This window comes from Erithacus rubecula (assembly GCF_903797595.1).
Source record: "Erithacus rubecula genome assembly, chromosome: 10".
Taxonomy (NCBI): Eukaryota; Metazoa; Chordata; class Aves; order Passeriformes; family Muscicapidae; genus Erithacus; species Erithacus rubecula.
In genome coordinates this window covers 5,695,608-5,720,941 of record NC_136662.1, presented here as the reverse complement: position 1 = coordinate 5,720,941, position 25,334 = coordinate 5,695,608, and the positions used below count along the sequence as shown (strand labels likewise).

The following is a 25,334-nucleotide window of genomic DNA, read 5'->3' as shown; positions in this document are numbered from 1 at the left end:
TCAAATCTAAATACATGAAGGTTATTGTGTCTTAGGAATTTCACTGCTTACTTTCCTGTGACTTGACAATAAGTCCACTGATATCTGAAAATTTAGCTCATACCTGGATTGCCTTTGCAGAATGTGCAAAGGTGAGTTGTAGACTGAGTACCAAACTTACACTGGAGGTGAATTTTACCTGCAAGATTTTTTTCTGCAGAACAGTGAATAGTTTTTGAGGGAATTATGTGAATCAGGTTTTGAGGCATCATTATTATAACATCCCAGGAAATACAGAAGGCACATTCTGTTTTAATTGGGTCAAAAATCTCAGCTAGTTCTAAAATTGAAATGAAAACAAAACAGTACTTTGGTTGATGAATGCATTTTTCTTGGAAAAACCAAGTCTATTTTCTACTTAAAGAACAGTAAAGAAAGTATAAAATATAATTACCTCATTGAACAAAACAATTTTCAGAGGGAAAAAAGGGATATGTTTTTGACATGACATGTTGACATTTCTATCTTAGAACATTGCATTTCTGAAAATTCTCTCCTTATGAAATGTTAATCAGTGGGTAAGACTGTATAAGACGATGTAAATTCACACTGCTTTGGTTTAATATTATTTTTCATAAAGTTCCATTTCCTTTTGAGTAGGTGCAGCTAATACTCCCCCATAATTTACTATGTCATTGGAAAAAATGTAGAATAGCTTACTAAATCCCAATATTTGAATTTGGAAAAAACCCCAAAGCCTTTGAAATTTGTTTTTCTGACTTGATGTAATTATACTGTGCATTTGTTTCAGGAAACACTGAATAAATTGTTGGCTATAATTGAAGACTGCCAAGTATAACTAGCATAATACAGTAAAAAAGAACAAAAGAAGAAAAGCTAGCAAACAGAAGTAATAATAGAACAAGATGGTGACAATAAAAAGCTGTGGAATTATATTAAAATCAATATGTAGATATGCTCCATTGAATCTCATACTGACCTTCCAGTTTTATGTAAAATGCATTGTACAGTAGACATAGAAAGAAAAATACCTTTCTCTTGGGAGAAAAATGCTGATTAAATACTTAAAGCAATAGTAAAATATCTGGTTTGAATATTTTTACTATTTGATTATTTTACTCAGCTTTAAGTGAATAGAATATTTCATTAATCTCAGTGTACATTGGATCAAAACTACTAGGAAGAGGGTTCTGGTTTCAGGTAACATATTAATGAAATTTATTTAAAATGATGTTTTACACTTGGCCATGTAATACTTAAAAATGACAGATTGGAATTCACCCACAAAGTTTTTGTTCCTTTTTTTTTAATTTTTCTACCCGTCTGCTTTTTTACTTCTTCCTTCTGCTGTGATTTCAGAAAATTAAATCTCTTAATTTCAAAGTAAAAATAAAACTGAGATTGTCCATCTAATCTGTGAGGATACCAAGGCTCTCAGCCTTGTTCTACTTGCTATTTTTGAAAAGATGAAATTCTGAAAAATTTTAAGTAAAAGATAACTTACAGAAGAGAAGGAACAGAGCAGTCAGAGACTTAGAGAGGAGAAGCAGAGTTTAAGTAAATAGTGATTTGAGTTTCTGTGGTAATCAGAAGCCAATTCGAGTCACTTGCAAGGCACCAAAGGAAGAAGAGTTTGTTCAGCATTTTCTTGAGGTCAAGACATGGGTTTATCCTTTCTCTTGTTAACAGGAGACCAAAGTTCACAGGGTGTCTTTTGCTGATTTAAACTCTGGACTAACACACCTACACAAAAACCCCCCAAACCAACCAAACAAGAAAACAAGCAAAGATGGCACATTCATTCACAGGTATTTCTTATGTGTAAAAAAGGTGTATGGGCTGGTAAACTGCCATATCTAAAGTAAGCAGTGAGTCTCTAAGATTTTTATTCATCTAATACTTTAGACATAACAAAATCTACCAGAACAGTTTAAGGCTGTTATTTCTCTGAACACCTGTTTCTATCTTTATCTGGATAATCTCCATGACAATGTCCCTCATCCTGTTTACTTCTTGCTTTGTAAGAGAAAAGTGTTAAATGGGGAGCAAAATGAATCAAAACTTACTAAAATAATATCTACAGAGAAATAACATCACATGTTAAGTGTTTGGGTAGGAGTGACTCAACTCCCTCACTACCATCCGTGTCTTTTGGACACAGAGTGGATATTTTCACAAGTGGTCACCATTAAGTTTGTTTAGCTTGAGGAAGAAGGATTTTTAAGGGCCATAGCACCAAAACTGAGATGCCCATGTGGCATTTAGGCAGTGCTGCTGAGTTAATTTATTAAAGCCTTGATATTTGTTGGCTACCCTAGTGTGCAATAGTGGAAGTAGACTGAAAGTTGATGGAATAATTAAAGAAGAGAAAAGATAAACATCTCAAAAGACAGATTTCTCAAAATCATGAAATGATAACTTTAAGAGCAGTAAAGCCCAGAGCCTGAGCTACAATTCCAGATGGTGAGAGTGTGAGGAAGAAAAGCAAGTTGAAAGCAAAGGTCTGTGTAGGGAAGTAGAGCAAAGGAAAAGCCCCACAGGTGAGACAGTGTGCCATTTCCTCAGTGTTTTCAAGGGAGACAGTGAAACTGTAAATTCCACAGAGGAAGAAAGAAAGGGTGAAATCTGCAAGGAAATAGAGAAAAGGAACTGTTGAAGGAGGAACTGGAAGCTTTTTTAAATTTGGAGGATGGAGGAGGTGGAATGAAAGGACTGTGGACAGTAAATTGTGGACAGGGAGAGTGCTGGAGTTGCACAGGAGGATCTTTGTGTTAGAAGATCACAACTGATAGGGGAGGAGCAGTTGTGCTAGAGAGGAATAGAGTATGAAAAAATAGCTTGCAATGGGTTACCTTGTATTTTGATCTTTATGTTCTAATACAGTTAAGCCCAGGCTGACAGAAAGGAGTTACCACAGAATGCTTGATTTCAGTGAATTAGGTTCAAGTCTCTTTTTGACAAGTAGTTGCCACTATTATAAAAAGAAAAAAAAAGTGACAAGTTAACCTTCCTGCTCTTCAGGTCTGGTCAATTGGCACAACTCCATAAAACTGAGCAGTGCCTGGAATCAAGTTTATGTAGCATATCCCATTACTCAGATTTACCCAGTACAAAACCTTGCATAATGGATTTTCATTGCAGCAGCTCTGTGCTGTATATATCCTACATGTGAAGTATTTTTGTACAGAAGTTAAAAAGAGCTATTTTTACATGCAATAAAAACATATTAAAATATCCATTTCCTCACCTTGTACGGAAAAATGTGTTTTAAAAAAAAATCTACTGAATTTATCAAGCATCTTCCTACAGTATTTTCTTTCAAACTTTAACTTCAAAGTGCACTATTTCTTAATGCATCATTCACATTTGTTTTATTAACTTTCTCCCCTCAGCTTATAGACTTGCAACAAAAAAGTATATTTGCAGTAAAAAGTAAAAGGTGTGTGAGGGAAGCTCCTTAGAGATTTCTTTTTCCCATGGTAAAGCATCATAGTATTTTCTCCTTTAAGAAAATTTCTAATGATGATTAATACAGATTGTAAATTCTTTTATTTCTGCACCATTACTAGAATGGTGAATTCTTGCTGGATTTTTATAAGTGCAGGAATGAGATAATAATTTCCTTTCTGAATGTGCAAGACTGTGAATAAGGGATTAAGGAAAAGGTATTATTAATTGATTAAAAAGCATGCATACTACCTGCTGCTGACTCTCATCTCTTGCTATTAGTCTTCCCTTAAAAATCCTTCCTTCAAAAGAATGAAAAAATGAAGATATTTTCTGCAGGAATGTTTGATAATGTCATTTCCTCTGTCTGTTGCTGTAATATTGAATTGCTGCCGTAGACCTGTATCAGTTTCACAAAGACAGCTTTATTACTGAGGCCAGCTGGTTGCTAAAAGGAGCATGAAGCTGGCTACAATCAGATTTCTGATTTTTATTTCTATTTATATCCATAAAAATATAGACAAATGTATTTAAATTGTAAGGAAGATAATTAAGGGCTGTATTTTTTAGAATTTTGATGTTTGAACAGTGAAGTAAAGGAAAAGTTTGCCTTGACATGGAAGGTATTTTTTTGTGGTTGCAGATAAAAATTTTTACTTAGTGCAACCTGAAAAATTTGGTTTGGCCAGTTTTCTGATGCTGTCTTAGTTTTGTTTCAATCAAAGCAGCACTTATGTATAAGAGACACTAAAAAGAATTTGAGCACAAGATACAGTTCTAATCTCTAAGATTATTTATGCATCATTAATCCTTTAGTTTATAGCTTGTTATTAACTCAGTTTATGCTATTCTGTTTCATTAATGCAGAGGATTATTTACAGTGACTCTGGTAACACCTGGTATCTATAAATCTATTAGTTAAGCTAATGTTCAGTTACATAATCAGGTGAACATAGATATGTCTGGAAAAACATCACTCAGGAGTTTAACTGAGATTCACTGATATGAAAGGCAGCTTCTGAGTAAAAATCCCTGTGGAACCTGTGTTCTGCCATGTAGTTGCCCATTGTGAGATATCATAAAGAATCTGCAAGAAAATGTTACACAAACACAGTTCTGCAGAGTTCTTCAAAATATTATATGATTTGTTCCTTCTAAACCGATAAAAATCCCTATCATAAAATGACCTTATACCTATCAGTTTTAAGTATTCTGCACTTGTTAGAATCATGTTTAAGAAAGTGCAGGACCATATTGCAAAAGTTAGATTTCATCAGCCCAATGCGTGGCAAACACCTTCAGTAAGTGTGCTTACTGTGCTTTTGAAACAGAGTTCTGAGTGTTTCAGAACTTGCAAAACTTCAAACAGAAATGTTACCCATTACAGTCATCCTTAAAATACACTAATCCTTTTAATGAAAGCTATAAGAAAAGAATCTATTTCCTTTTTTATTGCAGTAAAATAAGATGTGATGATAGCAGTTCACTTTAGCAGTTCAGGTGCTTCATTTTTTAGCACCTGTCTATACCCTACATAATAAGCTTTCAGGCCTGAAATCTAACAGGATTTCACATATATTGAATTGGCAAATCCCAGTTAAAAAATCCTATATTCTTTTTCTATTACAAGGCCTTCTTTGTAGGGAAATACGAGATAACAGTTTCTAAAATGATGGATTTAAATAAATGGAAGTATTTTTCTTCAGACTGGCTCTGTTTGTACACTTAATACCTTTTCTTGATTCCAACATCAATAAGCATAAACATTTACAGCTCTTGGCATACACATAGTGAGAAATCCAGCTCATACTTTCATTTGTGAAGTGATTATTTCTGCCAAATCTGTTTTTTTAACATGAAAGAAAGACAATTTGTAGCTTTGAGGGTGCAAGATAATAATGTTACTCTTGGAAAGTATGGCTTTGGGGTTACAATGACATTGTAAATAGTAATTGAAAAATGCAGGAAAAATGAGTTAAGTAGTCAGAGAGCAGACAAATTGGTCCCAGTGTTTTACAGCCACCAGTAGTGCTCTACATTAGTGTTCTTAACAGGAATTAGGATTTTTCTGCTATACTTTGTATTACATTAAAATGTACTTCTCAAATTTCATCTTAACTGGATTATTAAAATGCAGCATGTACTTGGACTTGGGGTACTTCAAGATTATTCTTACAATTTGAAAGATTTGAAATTATTTCAGTGACATCACTGTTCTTTGAGCTTAAACTTGTGAAGACCGGTACCAATAGTATTGAGCTTTAACACACCACACTGTGTTTTCAGGACAATAATGCAACTTCAGTAGTTTTTGCTACAAGTGCATCAGGTATTCGTGTGTTGTCAACACAGCTGAGGTAAGAGTCAGTAAAGTATAAGACCTGTTCTTTTAACTTTCAAAACCAGCTTTTCATGGAATATTCAATGTATTGAAAATTTCTGAAGCTGTTAATTGTTTGCAAAAACAAAATCCTTGTATTCATCAACCATTTTTCTCTCTAATTACCATTAAGGAATAGCATTTTAATCCTTCTGCTTGACTTCCTTCTGGTTAGGGTGGAATGTCTTTTACAGGAAGATAAACATGAAGCACAAATTGTTGAAACTATACTCTAAATACAGAATAAACCCAAATCTATTCTGTAGGCCAGGTGATCTGCATGTACATGTACTATCATCCTGATCTGCATGGTGGGCCATTTTTCAAAACCACTTGCTTGGAATCAAGTTTCAAATATCCTGCAACAGAATAATCAAGTTTTATATAAATGTGTCACAAGAATTTCACTCCCTCACTTGAAACATCCTTGATAACTTGTACTAATTTAGTCCAGAAAAATCTTGTTCAAACCCTTTACTAGTACTGCTCCAAAATGTTCTCAATATTTCAGTGGGTGATCAGAATTTATTTTTTGTAGGTTCCAAAAAGCCTCCTTTTCTGAGTTACACTTCATAGTGGGAAAAATAGAGAAAAGAGCAAATACTTGAAGTAAAATATTAACCATTAAAAGACTGTAATAAACATTCAAGTAGAATGAGTGTTCTCCTTAGAAATAAAAAGCAGTGTTGGAAAAAGCTGTATCTAGAGATTTCTGTCCTTGCCAGGGGCTCCTTCAGCCACTCATACTTTACTTAGTAAATAGCAACCTTCAAGAGACAAAGTGAAATATTCTCTGGTAGCCAAAGTATGAGGAAAGTGCATTGATTATAGATGTGTGATAATGTATTTCTGCAAATGGAGAAGGTCTCTACAGTTTGTACTAAAGTTTAAAAAAGTCAGGGATGGGAGAAGGAGCCACAGAACTGGCATGAGCAGCAATTGTAATCCATTTTGCCATGGAAACTGCTGCACTGTGGAATCCCAGTCTGCTGTGAGCACAGGTTTCTAAGAAAAGCCAAGTAGACAGCTGTTAGAAGGCTATCACAGCAATTCCTGTTGCTGGTGATGGGAGGGTGATTAGCTCCCACATCCTCTTCCCTCTTTATCATTAAATCATGGCCCACTGTTAACCTGTTGCTTTTGCATAGTAAGTGATTACTGAAATTTTCTTACCAAAACTCTGACAGATTAATTCAGAATGTGTTAAAAAAAAAAAAAAGGAACACCATGCATCTTTTCAATAACATCCCTTACTTCAATAGCTTGTGCCACTTTGTTTACCTCCTGAAATATATCCTTGAAGATTAAGTATGTACAGTTAGCATGTGGCAGCTGCCAAATCATGGGAGATGTTTCCCACTAAAACTGTCACTGCATTAATGACAGTAAGTACCTTGGCAAATAGATTCTTAAAAATAAGGTTGTGTTTGTACTTCCTCTGAATAGGAAGTAGTGTAATTACCCATCCTACAAGGAACACTACAATAAAACACACCAAAGGCAATAACTAGTTAAAATTAACTGACTTCACTGAGTGAATCATAAAGCCTTCTTTTTATGACCCTGTCCTACAAAGTGATATGCCTAAACATCTGGTGATAAACAGACATGAAAAGTCACATTGCCTGAGATGCCATCCACTCTAAGCCTTTAAGTGAACAACTCTCCAATTTTGCAAGTGTACAGAAATATCTGGAATAGACAACTATTTTAGAGACACTGTAGAGATAACTGTATATCATACAAAAAGTTGTTTGAGCTAAAGGCTTCACATTCAAGGAGGAAAAAACTAAAGTCAGGATTCTGCTAGAAAAATATGACTACATATAAAACCAAGTGGTGAAAGTACAGTTATTTGTTGAAAGACTGCTGAGAAGAAATGTTGAAATAAAGTTCAAGCATGCTTATGAACAGAAAAAGTACATGCAGCTGTGCAAAACATGATGATCTACAGAGAAAAGGAGACATAGGGAAGTAACTCACTTGTGTGGTGTTACTTTACTCTTCAGCAATAATACACCTTCTCCAGCTGAGCTCTGGCTTCTCAGGAAAGCACAGATGTGCTGGGGTAGAGATTCATTTCTTGAGGGGGGGAGATTGAGTAAAGTGGGTAGAACAGGGACTTCAGTGAGAATGAAACTAATGCTGCTCTCATCTTCCAGCAAGCACTGGTGTTCCACAGCTCTGAACAGCCTGAGTGTTTCTACAGAACTAATGCACACCTTCCTCCCTGGCCAGTCCCTGCAGCAGTTCTCTCTTCTAGTCTGTGTAACTATTGAGTGGTACTCAGTTTGCACTGAGGGACAGAAAGATGAAATATATCCAGGCAGATCTGAGGGAATGGAGGAAAGATGTTCCTGATGCTTTAATATAATCAGGAGGAGAGTTATTTTCTGTGCAATATTGGGGGATTGCAACATAATTTTGCTTTCAGCTCTCACTATTTCATGGTGACAAAAACAAGATCAGAGAGGGTGATTTTGTTTGGTACATGATGGTTTGATTATAGGTGAGTACAAAGAAGTGGACTGGGACATGAACATTTAACAGAAAAATGAACAAGGTAGAAAAAAGAGGGATCATTAAAATGTCACTTTTACAGGAAGGGAAGTTTGATTGAGATGGGAGGCTTAACCTGGACATCAAGTAGGGAAGTCTTCCCTACTAAGATGCAAATAAGAGAATGGTCATTCAATGAAAATCCCAAAAGCACAGAGCCTTCTTATTTTGCAGTGTAGACTGTCCAAGTAATGTGAAAATTATTCTGCATGTAAAGGGGATAAACAAAGGGTCTTCTGCTTGGTGGTGGTTTTTTTTTTTTTGTTTATTTGGTTTGGTTTTTTTTAAACTTTCAACATTAGTCATTCAACCACTTAAACTTTTGGATGAGCACTCACTATAAGTCTCTCCAGTTTTATATCAAGAATAGACGATTAGAGAAACAAATTATTTTTAAATATTGGTTTATTATCTTTCATTTCCAATATTAATACTTTTTTTATTATTTCAGGGTGCAAGTTGAATTCTATATGAATGAAAATACATTTAAAGAGAGGCTAAAGCTCTTCTTCATCAAAAACCAAAGATCAAGTAAGCAGTTGGATTAATTTCTGTTAAGCATATTTGTAATACTTTAAGTAAAATCAAATGCAGTTGAAGGCAACAGTGAAGTTATTAATTTTCTTCTGAGTTTAAATATTTAAACTTGAAAATAGTGTGCTCGTGCAGGATCGAATAATTAGTGACATAATGAATTGTTAAATAAAATAATTATTTTATTTTTGTGTCGTGATCAAGTTGACTAATTTGCATTGATCTGGCAGCAATGCTCATTGATAAGTCGTGACCTTGGGACAAAGAAAGCAAAGTTACTTAAGGTGGTAAAGGAAAAAAGTGCAAAAGTACCCAGCTTTTTGAAGTGTTCTATTTTATTATGTATTTCTAAAATTTCAAACTTTATCTGCACGGAAAAAAAAGTTAGAAAAGAGACTTTTGGGGATGTGGCCCCTCAGAAATGTAGTCTTTGTCATTAGCCTATTGTCTAACTTAGCTTACAGTCTTAACAGTGTAGTCTAACCCAAATGCATCTTCACTGATAATATGTGCTTAAAGTCATCAGCCATCATGAAAGAGAGTAATGTGAAGGAACTATTAATTTTTTTAAATACATCCATGCAGCTGGTCCAGGTGGGTGGAGACATGGAATATTAGCCAATCTTGGTTAGAACAGTGGTGTTCATAGGTCAGAAGAGCAGTAACTGACCTTAATTTTCTTCTGTGTTACAGGACTGAAGTTACTTCTCTTTGCCTTTCATTTGTAAAGAACTAAAATTGCAATACCTTTATACATAAAGCTTTTAGAATACAGAGAATATATGTTGTCGCTTGTACAGTTGACATTGTTTCATGGTTTTATGTCTGGAAAAAGACAGAAAAAATAAAGGAAAGAAATGTTTTGATCAGTCTTAAAATACCCAGACAAACAAAACTGGGGAGACTAGATCAAACTTTTAAAAATAAGACATACTGTAAAACCTTCTATTTGTAAGAGCTAGCAGTAAATAAATACTAGCTTTACATCACAGAACTCGATAATTTTATTGGCTAAGTTTCTTCTACTTTCCAAGTGTGGGGAGAAAAATACTCCTCTAAAAGAAAAGAAAAAAGGAAAAAGGCACCAGGATGTGAATAACTGACAATTTCAATATAGGCTTTGGAATTAATTGCTGGTTTTTATCTAGAGAATCAAGTTTAAAGAAGTTTCTGGAGGTTCATCCATGGGAAATACATTACTTATTGCACTTACCTAGACACACATGGGAAATTCATCTTAATAATGTGGATAGCCATCAGAGCACCGAATTAAACAAGAAAAAATCCTAAGCCAAAGTAGTCAGTATTAGTAAGCTGAAACATTCCTTCTGCTCATGCAGGTCTTGGTTCTTGTCCAAGTACTCAGAACCAGAATCTTCACAAAGAAAGTCTCCAAAAAGCAGCTGCTGACACAGTAACCTGCCACTCAGTCACATGTACTCATTCAAACTCCATTGAAATAGGAGGAGTCTCTTGCCCAGAGGTACCAGGGAGCTGATAAAGATAATAGATTTTAGTCAGTGTTCAGTGAGAGCACTGAAAACCTTCCTTCACATATTAAAGGTGGACTTGCTGTCATTGAGAAAAAAATTGTCAGTACAATCAGCAAAGATTTTGGATAGTGTATCTAAATCAAACCTGTTCACCAAACAGTTTTTGATGATATCCCATGGTTTTGCCAACTTGAGCAGTTCTATCCTGATCTAAATCACATATGGACCAGTAACTTGAAATATCAACTCTTTTATTAATTATTATCTTTGTTTAAACTGATAAACTGATAAAACAAGCCTTCATCTGTCTCATGCCAATCTAGTTTCCACCCAATCTTCTGCAAGCAAATGTCTAATCAAATTCAAACAATGTATAAAAAAGTATCTTAAAAAGGTGTCACTCATCATCCTCCCCACAAAAAATGAAAAAAAAGAGAGAAAATGGTGAATTATATAGTCATACAAGCATGACTTGCTTGTACTTGCCACACACTGCATTATCATAGCCAACAGTAGGTCTCAAGGGGAAAAAATAAGGGAAGTTTCAAGTCAATGAAGAGGGAATAAAGGATAACTATCACTAGGATATGAATTATTAAGAGTATATTTTGGTACAGTTCCTAAAGCCAGCTGCCACTGAAATGATTTTGCTGAAAATCAACAATATATTAGTGACTTGTGGGGAAGAAATAATGGGAGGTGATTCTAAAATGCTCACCTGGTGTCTGCCACTCTGTTTAGACCAACTCTCTAAATCTGACATTTAATCTACAAAAATGCATGCAAGGAGAGCATCAAGAATTTATAGTAAAAGTGAAAGTCACAGTCCAAAGTGATAAAATATAATGTATCCTCTATACTTAAAAATGCCTGCAAAAATAGCAAATACTTGTTTAAACTGAGAAAGAGATGTTAAGATTTGACATAGTTATATTTAGTTCACAAAACAAATAGATTTTAAAATGTTATTATCCGTTCTCCTTTTAATAGATTTTAAAATGTTATTATCTGTTCTCCTTTTAAATAAGACAAGAGTGTGTAACAACTTTGTTACATAGACACAGTGAAATTGCATTCCCAATAAACAATACATAACTGCATAACAGGTGGAGCTGAAAGTTTCAGGCACCACTCATATTCAAAACATAGAGATATTCTGTGCCAATGACCCTGCTACTTAAGCAATCTGTCTCTGAATGGAGAAAAAGAAATTAAGTCAAGCAGACCATGTTGATCCATTGACAGAATGTGAAATGCAGAACAAAAATAGACAGGAAGCAAACAAACATAAAATGCTGCATTTGAACCAGAATAATAATTGAAAACCTGTTTTAAATGCCTTCTGTAGTGTTTGTGCCCTTCCTTCCCACATTTGAAATCCTACATCTCCATGATAGTGGAACACATGCATTGCTTCCAACTCACATGTGAATCCCCAACTAGGAGCTGCAGAATCTTCCTATCAGAGAAAAAATGCATTTGTTAGGCCTGCATTAATTATCCAAAGTTTAGCAAGGTGGCTGCATATGTTGCTAATGGCTGGGGCACACAGAGCAAGGAGAGGTGACCCAGGATCGACTTGAAGCGTGTTCTTCCATATTTATATTTTAATAACTGACCCAGTCACCTCCTACGCTACAAAACCTGTACTTTGCTTTGCTTTATAAACTACCCTAGCCACAAAATGCACTCTCTAGAAGTGCTGACTGGAACCCTTAGATGAAAGCATGGCTGGTTTGAAAACCCTGCCTCCCATAATGTGGGAAGCAGCCATTCCTATGGAAATATCCAGAGCCTGAGTTCCAGATCTATCAGAATTAAGGTTTGAGAGTTAAGGGTTTAGGGCAGCAGGCTGGAGCATCAGTCTGCTGTACTGATGTAGTTTTTAATCAGAAAAGAACCATTTTCTTCTGGCATTTAAACCAACATATAATTTCAAAGGCTGATTAGAAACCAGGCCATTATCAATGCAGAAAACAAATGTTTCACACCAAGAATAACATTTACAGAACTGAAAAGCAGGAGAAAAGCAACAGACTTCTGTACTTGCCCAAGAAAGTTAGACAACATAAAATTAGTAGGTGGTTTTTTTTTTTTGTTTGTTTGATTAGGATTAGTTTTTGTTTTTGGTTTTTTTTTGTTTTTTGTACATTATCTGTTTTTCCAGTTGTAATAGCTTGGTTGTTAGGGCAACCATTCATATTCCAGCAGACTTCATCAAAATGCTTAGGACAAACAAACAATTCATGTTTTCTTCAGCAACACTTCAAAAAAGCTGCAAATGAGGATCATAGCACTGACTAAGTCAAATAATAGGTTAGTTAGTTAGTTAGTTAGTTAGTCTGTCCTTCAGTCCTTCCATCCTTCCTTCCCTCTAGGATTAAATAGTCTGTGGCTAATTATTCTTGAGCAGGAATCCTTAGGTTAATGTTCTCAAACCCGATTGCCAGGAGCAGCTGTGGGATTTCTCAGGGACAGTAGATTTTGATCCTTAGTTCACAGAAAAAAGGAACAGAAAAAAGGTGCTGTAAAAGTCCATCCAGTTCTTATGTGATAACTGCAACTTCACAGTTAAAAGTAATAAGCAGTTTTATGTAATAAACTTAAAGATTTCTCTCAGAAATGGCATGGTAAAATATTTAAGAATCCATTTTCTATTTTTCTGAGTTTGTAGTAGATGGAGTTTTAATGGGAAAGGAACTAGTAGACTGATAAAGACTGATTTATCAGTTTTGTATGTAAGCTGCTGATTTTGAACTTAGGACTGAGTAAAGTTTAAAAAACAAAAGTAATATTACCATAAAATGATTTTGATTCTCTCCTTAGAAGGAAATGCAACACAGCTTTGGGTATGCATTATTTGGGTAATTCTAAAACAACAGAAATAATTATATTGAGTTTAGCAGACCTGCTGAAGTATTTGCAGCACAAAAATAAGACACAGGGTACTTGCTGTGACTGGGGCAAGGGAAGTCACATCTGGGTAAGACTCAGAGTATTCTGCTTTGAATAGAAGGGCTGAACCACACAGAACTGAACTCACAGTTTGCAAGACTGAAAAAAATTGTTGCTTAAGTGACTTCCAGTCACTTAACACTAGTCAACTGACACTTTTGACTTAACTAGTAAATGAATGCTTACACCTAAGAGTCAGATGCAAATATTCTCACTAGCAAAAAAGTCTGCTGAATTCAATAGCAGTACTAAAAATATAAACCTTGATCTTCTAATGACTGCAAAATTACATAAAAATACAAGAGTTCCACTTCAGTAGATAATGACTCCAACTGGCAGTGAAATAAATTGCCCATGTGATAGAAGTAAGTGACCATGTGGATTCCTTTGAAGGAATCTTGTCTTTGTGCATTAAACCTATATTTCTGGGAAATAGTGTAACATTTTGTGATAGTATTTGTGGCATATCTATTCAGCTAGAACATCTCAATATTTATGTGGTCTGTAGAACAAGTTGTTGATTCAGTTCAGTTGTGCATTCAGCATGACTTTTAGTTGTCCTGATTCTTGAATGCATAGTTGTTCAACTTAAGCATTAAATAACTCCAGTTTAATATTTTATAAGTTGAAATAGAGTTAATATATTCTGTATGTGAAGCAACTGCATGAAGACTTTTAGATATTAATATTTAAATGCTTGCCACTGCATATGCTCTGCCTGTGGTTGAAAGTATGTCTTTTCATGTTGCTGTGTCCTGTATCTCAAAAAGCATTGAATAGTTCTGCTTCCCCTCCCAAGAAAGAGAATTTTCAAACTACCAAATAATGGCATCTGTAAGGATTAACAGCATAGAATAGCTTTCAAACAAGTGACTGCATTGTTTTTTATATTAAAACAGGCTGAGTCTTAACTCAGACTTATACATACATATATATATATATATATATATATATATATATATATATAATTATATATATATATATATATATAATTATATAGATATTTGCTTTTACGACAGGACTATTCTAGTTCCTTTTAGTATTACCTTGAAGATTGGTGAAACTTTAAAACCCTTGCACTTATTTTGGTATTTTCTTTTATTCTCTTTTAAAACTAGGTCTGAGAATACGATTATTCAATTTCTCTCTCAAGCTACTGAGCTGTTTCCTATACATAGTTCGTGTGCTCCTGGATGATCCTACACAAGGACTTGGATGGTAATGTTTGGGGTTTTTCCTCATTTCTGTTCTCAAAGCATTATTTAAGTTATAAGAAATAAATTAATGATTACATGAAAGATTGATTTCTTCCAGATATTTTGAAAGATACAAAGCTGGTCTTACATTGTGAATGGAAATGTGAACTAAAATAACAATATTATTTTTTCCCTTTACCACTAAAATAATCCTGGCTCTCTCCTTGGATACAATGCATCAGATGTAATTGTGCAAGCATATATTTTAGAGGTATTATTGCATAACATTTCTATGTAAAATTGCAAATGTCTGATTCCCAGTTTATGCAACAATTCTTTCTCGATTTTGCTTAAATTTCTTAAAATCCCAGATCCTGGAAATGGACAGACAAATTCATGAAACTGAGTTTTCATGCAGATGATATTGATAATTTTCTAGCCTTCTGCTTTCTCTAAACACTTCAGAAGAGTGAGACCAAAAGTACATTCTATAGTCACAATGATTTATGGATACACACCCTGAACTGCCAGTATGATCTTCTGTATGACCCTCTTTTTTTTAATATGTTACATAATTAATCAGCAAATGTAGAAGAAATTATAATTTATTTAATTCTGTATTTCTGTTGTATTTTTATCCTGGGAATATTGAATCTCCTCAATTTTTAATGCTAATATGCCTCACATTTTATTGACATATTTCCTTTCACTTGATTTGATTCTTTTGTCCTTAAATGCTGAAAGAAACAAAGCACATAAGAAAATACAAAGCTTAGGATGATAGAACCAGCAGTCTTCACACAATGCTAGGCAAGGGGCAGAGTTTGGTTTCTAATTTTAATATTTGGATATCAGTTAAATCTAGTAAGGGTAGCACCAAAAATGCTAGTGGACAGGAGAAATGCTCTAATTTACAAGAATGAAATCCAAAGCAAAGAAGGGTAAAGAATATTTGCTTTATTCAGCAGTGCATGAGAGAAGGATATGTTAATAGGAAGTACAGACAATGTATTTAAGATTTTTCTGGTCACAAGTTATTATGAGAATTTGTAATGTCTGACAAAGGGCTGTGAAGAAGTTTCCCTGAAACACAAGACCCATAAAAAACTACTTTTGAGTCTACATATACCTTAGAGTGTCTCTTCATTAAGAGCAGAAAGCAGTAAAGTTTTCACAAGAAGTTGTGGAGAAAAGGAAATCCAGCCATAAAAATTTACACATATTGGCAACTCAGAGACTTAACATTTTCCATCGAATCATGGTTTCTGGCATGCTGCAAATCTTTCATTGTGAGACCTCTGGTGAGCCCAGGTGAGTGTATTGTACTGCATGGTTCTGTCTGGGTGTGCAGGACAGGTTAAAATACCAGACCTTGTGCCAAATATACTTTTGGATTTATATGCAACGATGCATATTCATATATGTCTGCAGACTGCTGAATGCCTCACACCTTTCCTGGCATATCTCTCAATCCAAGTGTTTTACAGTTCACCAGATAGTGTATTTATATTTTCTATACATGTTATTCCCTTACATGGTGTTGTGGTACATCTAAGAGAGTAGTTGGTGTGTTCTGTCTCTGAAAAACATTTGCCTGCCTGAGAAGATTCAGATAAGTCCTTCTGCCTGCTCACTAAGGCCCTAATCTTAGAAGCTGTGCAAGACAAACAAATGACACCCCTTTAATGCCCTATAGAGATACTGAGGGTTTGATACCAAAACTCCTGCTGGCATTTTTAAAGATGTGATGATATAAAAGAAAAATAATTTCCAGGTACTGTGTCACAGCCTGATGAAAGAAACTACTCAGTGTGCTGAGAGCGTGGCCACAGAAGATGTTTTCATCTGATTGGTTTTAAAGTGGCAAATCTGGGAGGAATTATTTTAATCAGATTTATTTCCTGTTTTTTCAGAAATTCCTGCACAAGTTGGTGTTTTTAATTTACTCCTTCAGGCACAGCAGGTGTACAGGAAAGAGCTTAAGACACAAAGCATCTTTATTAATGGGTAGAGTTTAACACTGTCCCCCTCATAGTTGGTACAAATAGAGTTGATGCTAATCTGTGGGCTGCAGATCCCTTTATTTTCTGCTGTCCTTGCTTGCTGAGGATGAGCAATGATATTTGTCATCATTTACAGATTGTGTATTCCCACAACCTTATATGACCATTTAAAAGGAAGATTTGTGCCAGCACTTAAAGGCAAGATAGCAACACGTGTATAATGGCCAATATTTTTGCTTGGGCATCACCAGTTTTGTACTTGATATACTGCTACATGCATCTCCAGCCCTCCTCACACCCTCAAGAGGTTAGCAAGTGTAGTTTGCTGCAGTCTTTCCTGTTGAGAATGTGCTCTTTGTATCACAATCTCTCCATGGGATAGGATTTCTAGGGTTTCTTGTTCTTCAGTATGTATTGTGTACTTAGTTTGGCTTTATAGAGTATCATTTCAGTTATCTTGTTTTTAAATTTGAAAATAAATGAAAATTTTGAAAAGAAATTTTAAAAATTGAATGCTTCATAGTCCTTTATCTACAGATGTGGAGCACATACAGCTGTACTTTCTAAAAGTTATTTTACTTTTAAAAATGTATCGATTACCTCAGGTTTCAAACTGTTGCATGTATTTCATAGACCACTAAATGATGAAATTAATATTCCTTTCCTCCCATATGTTTTATAATTGTGTTCCCATACATGTTTGCTAATGGAAATGGACTTTGCATGGATGGTGTGGCAACTGTCAGTAAGGAATTAAACCGGAGTTGTTCCAATCAAAACTACACACCTGGAACAATTGATTGGTGAGTTCCTGAGGTAAAACAGCAAATCAGAAGTCCACAGAATAGTGGGAAGGTAACACAGGAAAACAAATCCATTTCAATCTGGAGTGATGGCGTTTTAGCATATAGTAGAGATGTTTTTATAAATCTCAAGCCATTACTTACACTTTTGAATGTTCAAACTGCATTTAATATATTAATTCTTTCTTGCAAAGTGAACTGCTGGACTGGATGCTGGGGTGAGATCTGGGTTCCATCAATGCTGATACCTTGAAGAAATAAAAAATGAACCACTAAATTTAAAAAAAACAATCCTGAATAGCAGTAAATGATTATCAGGAAATTATTGTGGCAATGAGAGTGTCCCATTCCAGTGGTGCTGTATCAAGTGTCTATTAGCACTGATAGGATTCTTCCAAGAAATGACAGCCCCTAAGAGTTAGATACCATTTGTGTCATTAGACAGCAAAATGTTCACAAAAAAGACTGTCAGTTTCCCACAGGAGCCTAATGATTTGCTGTGGATTAGAAATAAAAGACATGTCAATACACAGTAGATTATTAGTTTAGTATTAGTATGTTTTTATTATTGAGAATTTTTTTTTTTATAAGTTTGCTCTAATTTCTATTGATATGTAAAACTTTTTCTTTTTAAACACCAGATTATGATTAATTTCATATTTATTTCCTTACTGTAATGAACAGGTCTCCCATTATTTGGGTGAATCGAAGCTTACCTTTATGGGGATTACAGGTAATGTGTAAATGACCAAATAAATTATTTCCATGTAACAACTGCAGATTGTATTGAGTTACAGAATTGTAGCAGTGTGGAAGGATACTTGGAAATGTTGATGTCAGCAAGAAAATCTTGAACACCAAGTACAGCACAAGCATAAGGATCAGTTGATCTGTACTGATTCTCTCTGTGAAATGTGGTTTTTTACTAAGAGAAAAAAAGCTTCCAGATTGGTTATACCATTATATTTATATTCTCTCACCATGATTGGTGCAATGCCAGTGCAATGATTATACCTCTACATAATACACAATTTTCTAAGGGAAGAAGCCCTTGAAAATACCTTTAAAGTATGCACAATTTGATTAAGTTTTGACCTAGTGTTCAGAATACTTTATTAAATTTAATTTAAATATACTGAGATATTTATTTGCCTATGGATATGATCTTTTTCTTATATATCTGTTTGGTAGGGGTAGGAATTTATCTGAAAATAAAGCCTGAGTTTATCTAAAACTGATAATTATGTGGAGAAGCTGATATATTTTGATTGCCTATTTTCATAATTTGTTTATTTTGATTATTTCCCAATTCATAGCATCTTTTTTACTTCTAGATAAAGACACCCTTCAGAGTTTTCAGCTGTAGGGAGTATTAATTTAATGTTTAAAATCCTGAGTATTGCTCTTAGGCTACAGCCTGATAGAATCCATCTTGATGGAATATTTCCATGATACACAATAAAATATAAATGCTTTCTATGCATAGAACTTAAGTAAATTCTTAATATCTATAAAGATTTAAGTATTTTGTTTTAATATTTTGATATTTGATTATTTAACTATTTGAACCTATTTAATACATGCAGTGACTACATTTAATCTAATTGGAGGTAAATCGAGCTCAACTGCATTTAAATCTTAAAATCAATAATTATTCATCTGTATCATTTCTTGCTGCTTTTGACTTTCTGCATTATACACAGTAAGAAAAACATTTGCTTTTCCACACATTCATAACATCTTCACAAGAAAGTAAAGAGCTGACTGACTTTCCTTATTTACAGCTCCTTCTCTCTCTGTCATGTGGGGAGATTTTGGTGCTGTTTAAGAATAAATGAAATTCAGAAAAATAACAATATCTAAGCTTCAGGCAAAATGCTTTTAGTTGAGAGGGTTTCAGAGGATTCATGGAAAAGCTATTTTATGTAATCTTTTATTTTCATTGTAATGTTAATTTCTATTCTCTAAAAGCTTTTTTTTTTTTTCACTTAAGGTGTCTGTGGCTGTAATAAGTCTCTTTGAAACTCTGTTGCTAAGTTATCTAAGCTACAAGGTAAGTACTCTTTGTTATTTTTAGGCAAATCATTAAAAAACAATGAATTAAATATTTTAATATAAAGCTTATGTACCTGTGCCCATGCTGGTGTCCAAGCAGGGAGTTCAGAAAAACACACTTTTTGGGGATGACATATTGTCACACAGGCAGCCCTGTTTCCCAAATTTATGAGCCAGCTCTAATATATAAAGAGTGCAAGTCAGCAGTTAAATGCTCACTATTTTCCATTGTCCACTGGCACACTGTAATTTGAAAACACATTCTCAAAAGTGACCTTGATTTTTTGATACTGATTTTTTAATTGTGCAGTTTTGTTTTTGTGTCCATAATGTACTGGACGCTTTTGTCATTGATTTCAAAGCTGTAGCTACTCAATACATATAATTCAGGGTTTAGCCCTCTAAAACTGTGCCCAGAAAAACTAAAATTAAAAAAAAGTAAAAAAAAAAGAAAAGAAAAAAAAGGATATTTTTGTACTTGTGTTATCTATATGTGTGATGCTGTTGGAATATCTTTTGAAAATGTCTTGAAATAATTTGACGTGAATACAATGTAGTTTTATATTTGCATTCTCCTTTAAAAGTTAATTTTTTCTTTATTTCATTTTGTTCTGCTCTATCTCTGCATTTTTAGTATCTTCAGGAGAAAAATACTAAAAGCATTTGAAATCATTTACCAATGAAAACACAAAATTTTTCGTTTCTAAATCTGAAAATATCTTCAGGGATAATATTATTTTTTCATATTATATTTTGTATTACTGACACTCAGTAGAATTTAGAGACTTGTATTTCAGTGTGCTTATTGAGTGATTATGGCATAAATGTTTTCCTTAGTGCCCAATAATGCTAAGAGGCTTACAGTTGTCTGCTATCTAAAAAATATTCCTCTTAATCCTTGAAGCATATATTATTTAAGGGTTGGGAGTTACAAGTACAAATCAATTATGGGCAGAAATAGTCCAGAATTTATATCCTGGTGGCAAAACAGTAAAGGGCAATCACAATTTGTGCTCCTCTTGAGTTTATTGGGCAGCATTTCATCCTCATCCATTCTGCTTGTGATTTGCATCAGTTTCAGTGGGTACAAAAGGTGAATTCTTGGCAAATCAGCTTCCATGAGAAGTTACCCATTAGTGTGTGAAAGCTCTACTGCCTTAATTTGCTGCATACACCTGTCACAGAAGTTGAGGCAATTCTCTGATTTCACTCCCCAGAAGAGAAAGAACTAAAGGACTAATCTAAGGAGCAACAAAATTTTTCAATCACATCAGTCCACTTGATGAAAACACCTCCTTCTCTCTGGTCCTGTTTTCCTAGTTTTACACCATTCTCTTGAAACTAAGAATGGGAGTTATTTCACCCTCTGTAAGGCTTTTCTGCACAGCCAAGGTGTCCAAAGGTGCCTTGGTTCATGTAAATCTGTGACAGATTACTTATTTTATGGAAACATTTCCAAAACTTTCACAATTTAAGTAACTAACTTTTACAAGCCAGATAATTAGCGAGCAAAAAAACAAGAAAAAAAAGATTGTGTTTGCGTTGGAGTGCACATTACTAGGATTTCACAAATAACATGTAAAATGAATAAATTTGAAATAATACTCCAAGAGATTGACCTTTCTGATACCTGGTTCATGACATGAGAAATGATTCAACATGCAGAATAGTGAGGGCAGAGTAGCATACCATGCTGCTATGATACAGTGAATTTACATTTTTTATAGCTTTTAAATGGAGAGGAATGCAAAGGATTGTGTTGTGATGCTGATCACTTGGATTCAGGAATGGAAGGTTTACAATCTGCATTCTCACAGCCTTAAGTATTACATGAGGGTTTATCCTTGGCCAGAATTCTGAAAAATGTCTACATCAAAAATCTCCATTGTCAAAACTTGCCACAGACATCTGGCAATCCTGCATATGCCTGGTGCTCAGGCACTCTCAGGGCTTTGAGCAGCACATACATTCTGTGCAAAAGGCAGTTTTGTAGAACTCATGATGCCTTTCCATGTGGAAGCCAGAATCCTACAGCTGCATACATCTCTAATTACCTGGAGCCCATCCATACTGGCATTTTGCTGCACAAGTAAATTATGTGACATTTTTTCTCTATAATGCAGAAGAGGAAACTCCTTACATTAAAAATGAGGAAATATGTGAAATCACAAAATGGTTCAGTTTGAAAAATCAGATTTGATTTTGATTTTACTCTTCATGCAAAACCCCCTCAGTTTATAGCCTCATAAATTCACTTCTATGTCTGATTCCCACCAACTGCAATTACATGGAAGACAATAAAACTGTCCCTGAGGTATAGTGGCTTCCAGATGTGAAGAGTTAAAAATGGATAAAGAATTTTATACAATATGGAGTTTGTATTTAATTTTCAGTGGCTTTATCAGATGGTTATTTTTTCAGGGAAGATGCACATGCCATTGCAACTGAAAATATAATGCTCTACTGCAAATTCTTGTAGTACAGCCATGGTATGTGCTACACTATTATTGCATTACCTATGATAGAGTCCTGATACACAACATTAGTAAAGGTGTAAGTCACTGAAGTTCCTTCCTTGTTTAATATGTGGATTTTCATCTCAACATTTAATCAGTCACAGTCACTGTGCAGATTTGGGGAAAAAAGTGGAATTATCCTCATTCTGTTGCTAGCAGTAAGCAAATTAAAAGATCAGTACCACTTCACTGAAATATGTGGGATGACCTCTCATTTCATGGAAGCAAGATCAACTTCCAAAAAGCTCTGAAGTGTTCTGAAGTGTTGGCAGTAATAGAGAACTTGATATTTTAGTCCTAGTTCAGATATTAAACACCTGATTTCTTCCTTACTTGCCACTCCAAAACAGTTGGGAAAAAAAAAAAATACAAAGTAAAGATAAAAGATAAATGCAAAAGATAAAAGGAAGGAGATATAAAAGTATATATCTTTTACTTGGGAAGTACATTATGATAAACTGTAGGAAAAAGGATCCAGAGTGGTCTATATTTTGTATTCCCATTTGTCACGTGTTTAAATCTGAGATGAATGATATTCCTGAATTTCAGGTATGGGAGAGACTCCCTGTGTTTCATTGGGATATCGCATGTATTTCTCATCAGAACTGTTTGTAAGCTGACTGTGACATTGTGGGGTTTTCTCCTTTTCTTTGAAGGGAAATATCTGGGAGCAAATTCTGAGAATACCCTTTCTCCTGGAAATAATTAATGCTGTCCCTTTCATCATCACGGTAAACATATTTGAATTAATACATTTGCACATTGCACTTTTATAGCTGCACAAATGCTCCTACTTTTTTAAAGTAAATTTTATTTTTGTGTGGATGATGAGTTTGTGCCTATGGGAACAGAAATTTGCCAACAATAAGAGTTTGCTACTGAAGTCATACAGATAACTTTCATCTTCCATGGGCACAAACAAAACCAAAACCCTCTAACTCCAACTACAGCACATTCAATAAAATAAGCCAGCTGGTTTTAGAAATGTAAGAATCACTCATGTCTGCAGTGAAAACTGACTGTGTTCCTATTTTATCTAATTATCTTGCATGTGGTTAATGACAAAAAAAACCAAAAAATGTTATTTAAAGCCAAATCTCCTGCTAGAAACAAATAAATAGCAAGTATTTTTCCAAAGTGTTTCATTGCTGCTTGAATAGTAAAGCTCTGTTTCTCAGAAAAGCTTCTAATGAATTTGTTAATTTTTCTTTCAGATTTTCTGGCCAGTCCTAAGAAACCTGTTTATTCCTGTATTTTTAAATTGCTGGCTGGCAAAGCATGCTTTAGAAAATATGATTGTAAGTATGCAAAGGAAATAAATATTCTAAAGTTGTGGTTTTTTAGTATATTGTCTTCAGTGGGATTTTGGCAGTACAGTCCAACCCTAATAGGAAGCTAACCAGATCTGTATTTAAATTATAGAAATGGTCAAGCATTACTAAACTGCTTTCTGCATGAAAACTAGAAAAAGTAAGACGTGAAATGAAATCTCAATTAGTATAAATTGTTACTGTGCCAATAAAGGAAATGGCAGTTGATGGTTCTTTTGCTACTCTGCCATTCAGACACAATTGCAGGGAACTCAACTGTTAGACCATAATTGGCCCTTGAAGCCTGTAATTTGTAAACTAGACATGAGCAGACCTCAAGGCAGCTTGCAATAGGATCAGAATTGGGCTGGGATGAACAAAGAACTACTTAAATAATCACAGAATCACAGCTGGCGCTTCTGCACCTTCTATATTATCAGGAATCTTAAGTGCATTTGAGTGACTGCATTGCTATCAGGGTGCTGCATAATTCCTCTACAGAATCAGATCCTGACTTACTGGTTCAAACCCCAAAATAACACCTCTTTTCCATTAATGCAGAATGATCTTCACCGAGCCATCCAGCGCACACAGTCGGCAATGTTTAACCAAGTGCTCATTTTAATATCTACCTTGTTATGTCTCATCTTCACTTGGTAAGTGGCCAAGTCCCCCCTTGTTGGCTTCTCTTTCTCTCCTGTGTGATGATAAAAAAAGCTTGATGGAAACCATGCAGTGAAATAAGGGTGAAACACTTCAGTGAAAGTGTTAACTAGCACCTGTACTACTGGGGTCTGGATTCAGTGGGTTTGGAAACAGAAGGTGCGTGCATGAAGGAAAAGGAATCTTTCTCTAATGAAGGAAAATCACAGGATAAGGCAGGGGGAACTTTACATATGTAACAAGAGTGCAACCTCAGCAAAGAAGTCACTCACATGTGAAGAGTACCAGCAGAATTATATTGACCCACACCAAGGTCACTCTCCTCTGACTGCTGGGACAGAGGAGAATGTGCAATATCTCAGCCTTAAGACTTTGACTGAGTCAGGTTCACCTAAGGATTACAGGGGATAGCTGTTAATAATCCAGATTAGAGCTGGTGTAGAATGTATTAATCTAGAGTACTGACAGTACTGGATGCTAGGTTCAAACAACCAAAATGTATTACTCTGATGAATGTTTTGCTGCAAGAGCTGAAAAACTTAAATTTGCATCTACAGGAAATACCACTCGATTGCCCCATGTCCATATTGTGCCAGGGTGATATGGTGTTAGCCAGGGCTGGAGGCAGATAAGGGAGACTACATGATCAGTCTGGCTGTACAGTAGCTCTGTAGCTTATTTAACATACAGAATTTTCTCATCAGTAGTGCCTGAGAATTGAGAATCATACTCAGGGGAAATACTGGACTCTGTACAGTGTGATACAAGCTGGTGTACAAGAGGACACAGAAAAGAGAAGATGGTTTTGTGTGGAAAGGCTAAATCACCTGTATTTGTTTTGCCAGACAAGATGCCTTTAGGTCAGCACATTGACAAAGTTTGGTGTGTCATTTTGGAGACAATAATTAGATTTTTCTCTTACTTTATTTCTCTAGCTTGCTTTTCTGATAGTCCCTGTTACATGCTGCCTAACCCTTTTGGTAATAAGTGTAATACAGCACATGGTTTTTTAGAAGAGGAGTTTGCTCTAGCTGGTGGCTAAATGAATGGTCCAATTTTACCCTTTGTCTTAGGGCCACACACTTAGGGCTTAATGACAAATGCTGCCTGTTCCACACAGTAATTAATTTTTGTGATGTTTAATCTTCTCTACTGAACATTATGTCATTTTATATGCATAAGGACTTGGACATTTTTAATTTTGCTTTTTAGTTTTTTACAATACAAGGGAATATTCAGTAAATAATCCTTCACCTTTTTTTACCTTCCTACTTCAATATTTCACTGAAATGCTGCACAGACTATGTATCTTACTCACCAGCAGGCATTGTGATAACTGACAATAAAACATGCAGGAAGTGGCAAGCTCACCTGTAATAATGGCTGGGCTCAATAGCTGCAGATACTACTTCATTATGGT

The 25,334-nt window shown here is 34.9% G+C and overlaps 1 protein-coding gene across 5 annotated transcripts in view; it reads left to right on the top strand.

Annotated features, from left to right (window-relative positions):
• The window catches only part of KCNT2 (potassium sodium-activated channel subfamily T member 2), a 109,736-nt gene that overhangs the window by 18,636 nt on the left and 65,766 nt on the right, over window positions 1-25,334 (top strand). For 4 of the 5 annotated variants that reach the window (XM_079313481.1, XM_079313483.1, XM_079313482.1 and 1 more), the window contains exons 2-9: window positions 8,838-8,917; window positions 14,487-14,586; window positions 17,314-17,370; window positions 18,055-18,103; window positions 19,364-19,423; window positions 22,598-22,672; window positions 23,156-23,239; window positions 23,813-23,907. In XM_079313481.1, the coding sequence (XP_079169607.1) occupies window positions 8,838-8,917; window positions 14,487-14,586; window positions 17,314-17,370; window positions 18,055-18,103; window positions 19,364-19,423; window positions 22,598-22,672; window positions 23,156-23,239; window positions 23,813-23,907 (600 nt within the window). The remainder of the gene's footprint in view (window positions 1-8,837; window positions 8,918-14,486; window positions 14,587-17,313; window positions 17,371-18,054; window positions 18,104-19,363; window positions 19,424-22,597; window positions 22,673-23,155; window positions 23,240-23,812; window positions 23,908-25,334) is intronic. The other variant, XM_079313484.1, reaches the window with a different exon arrangement.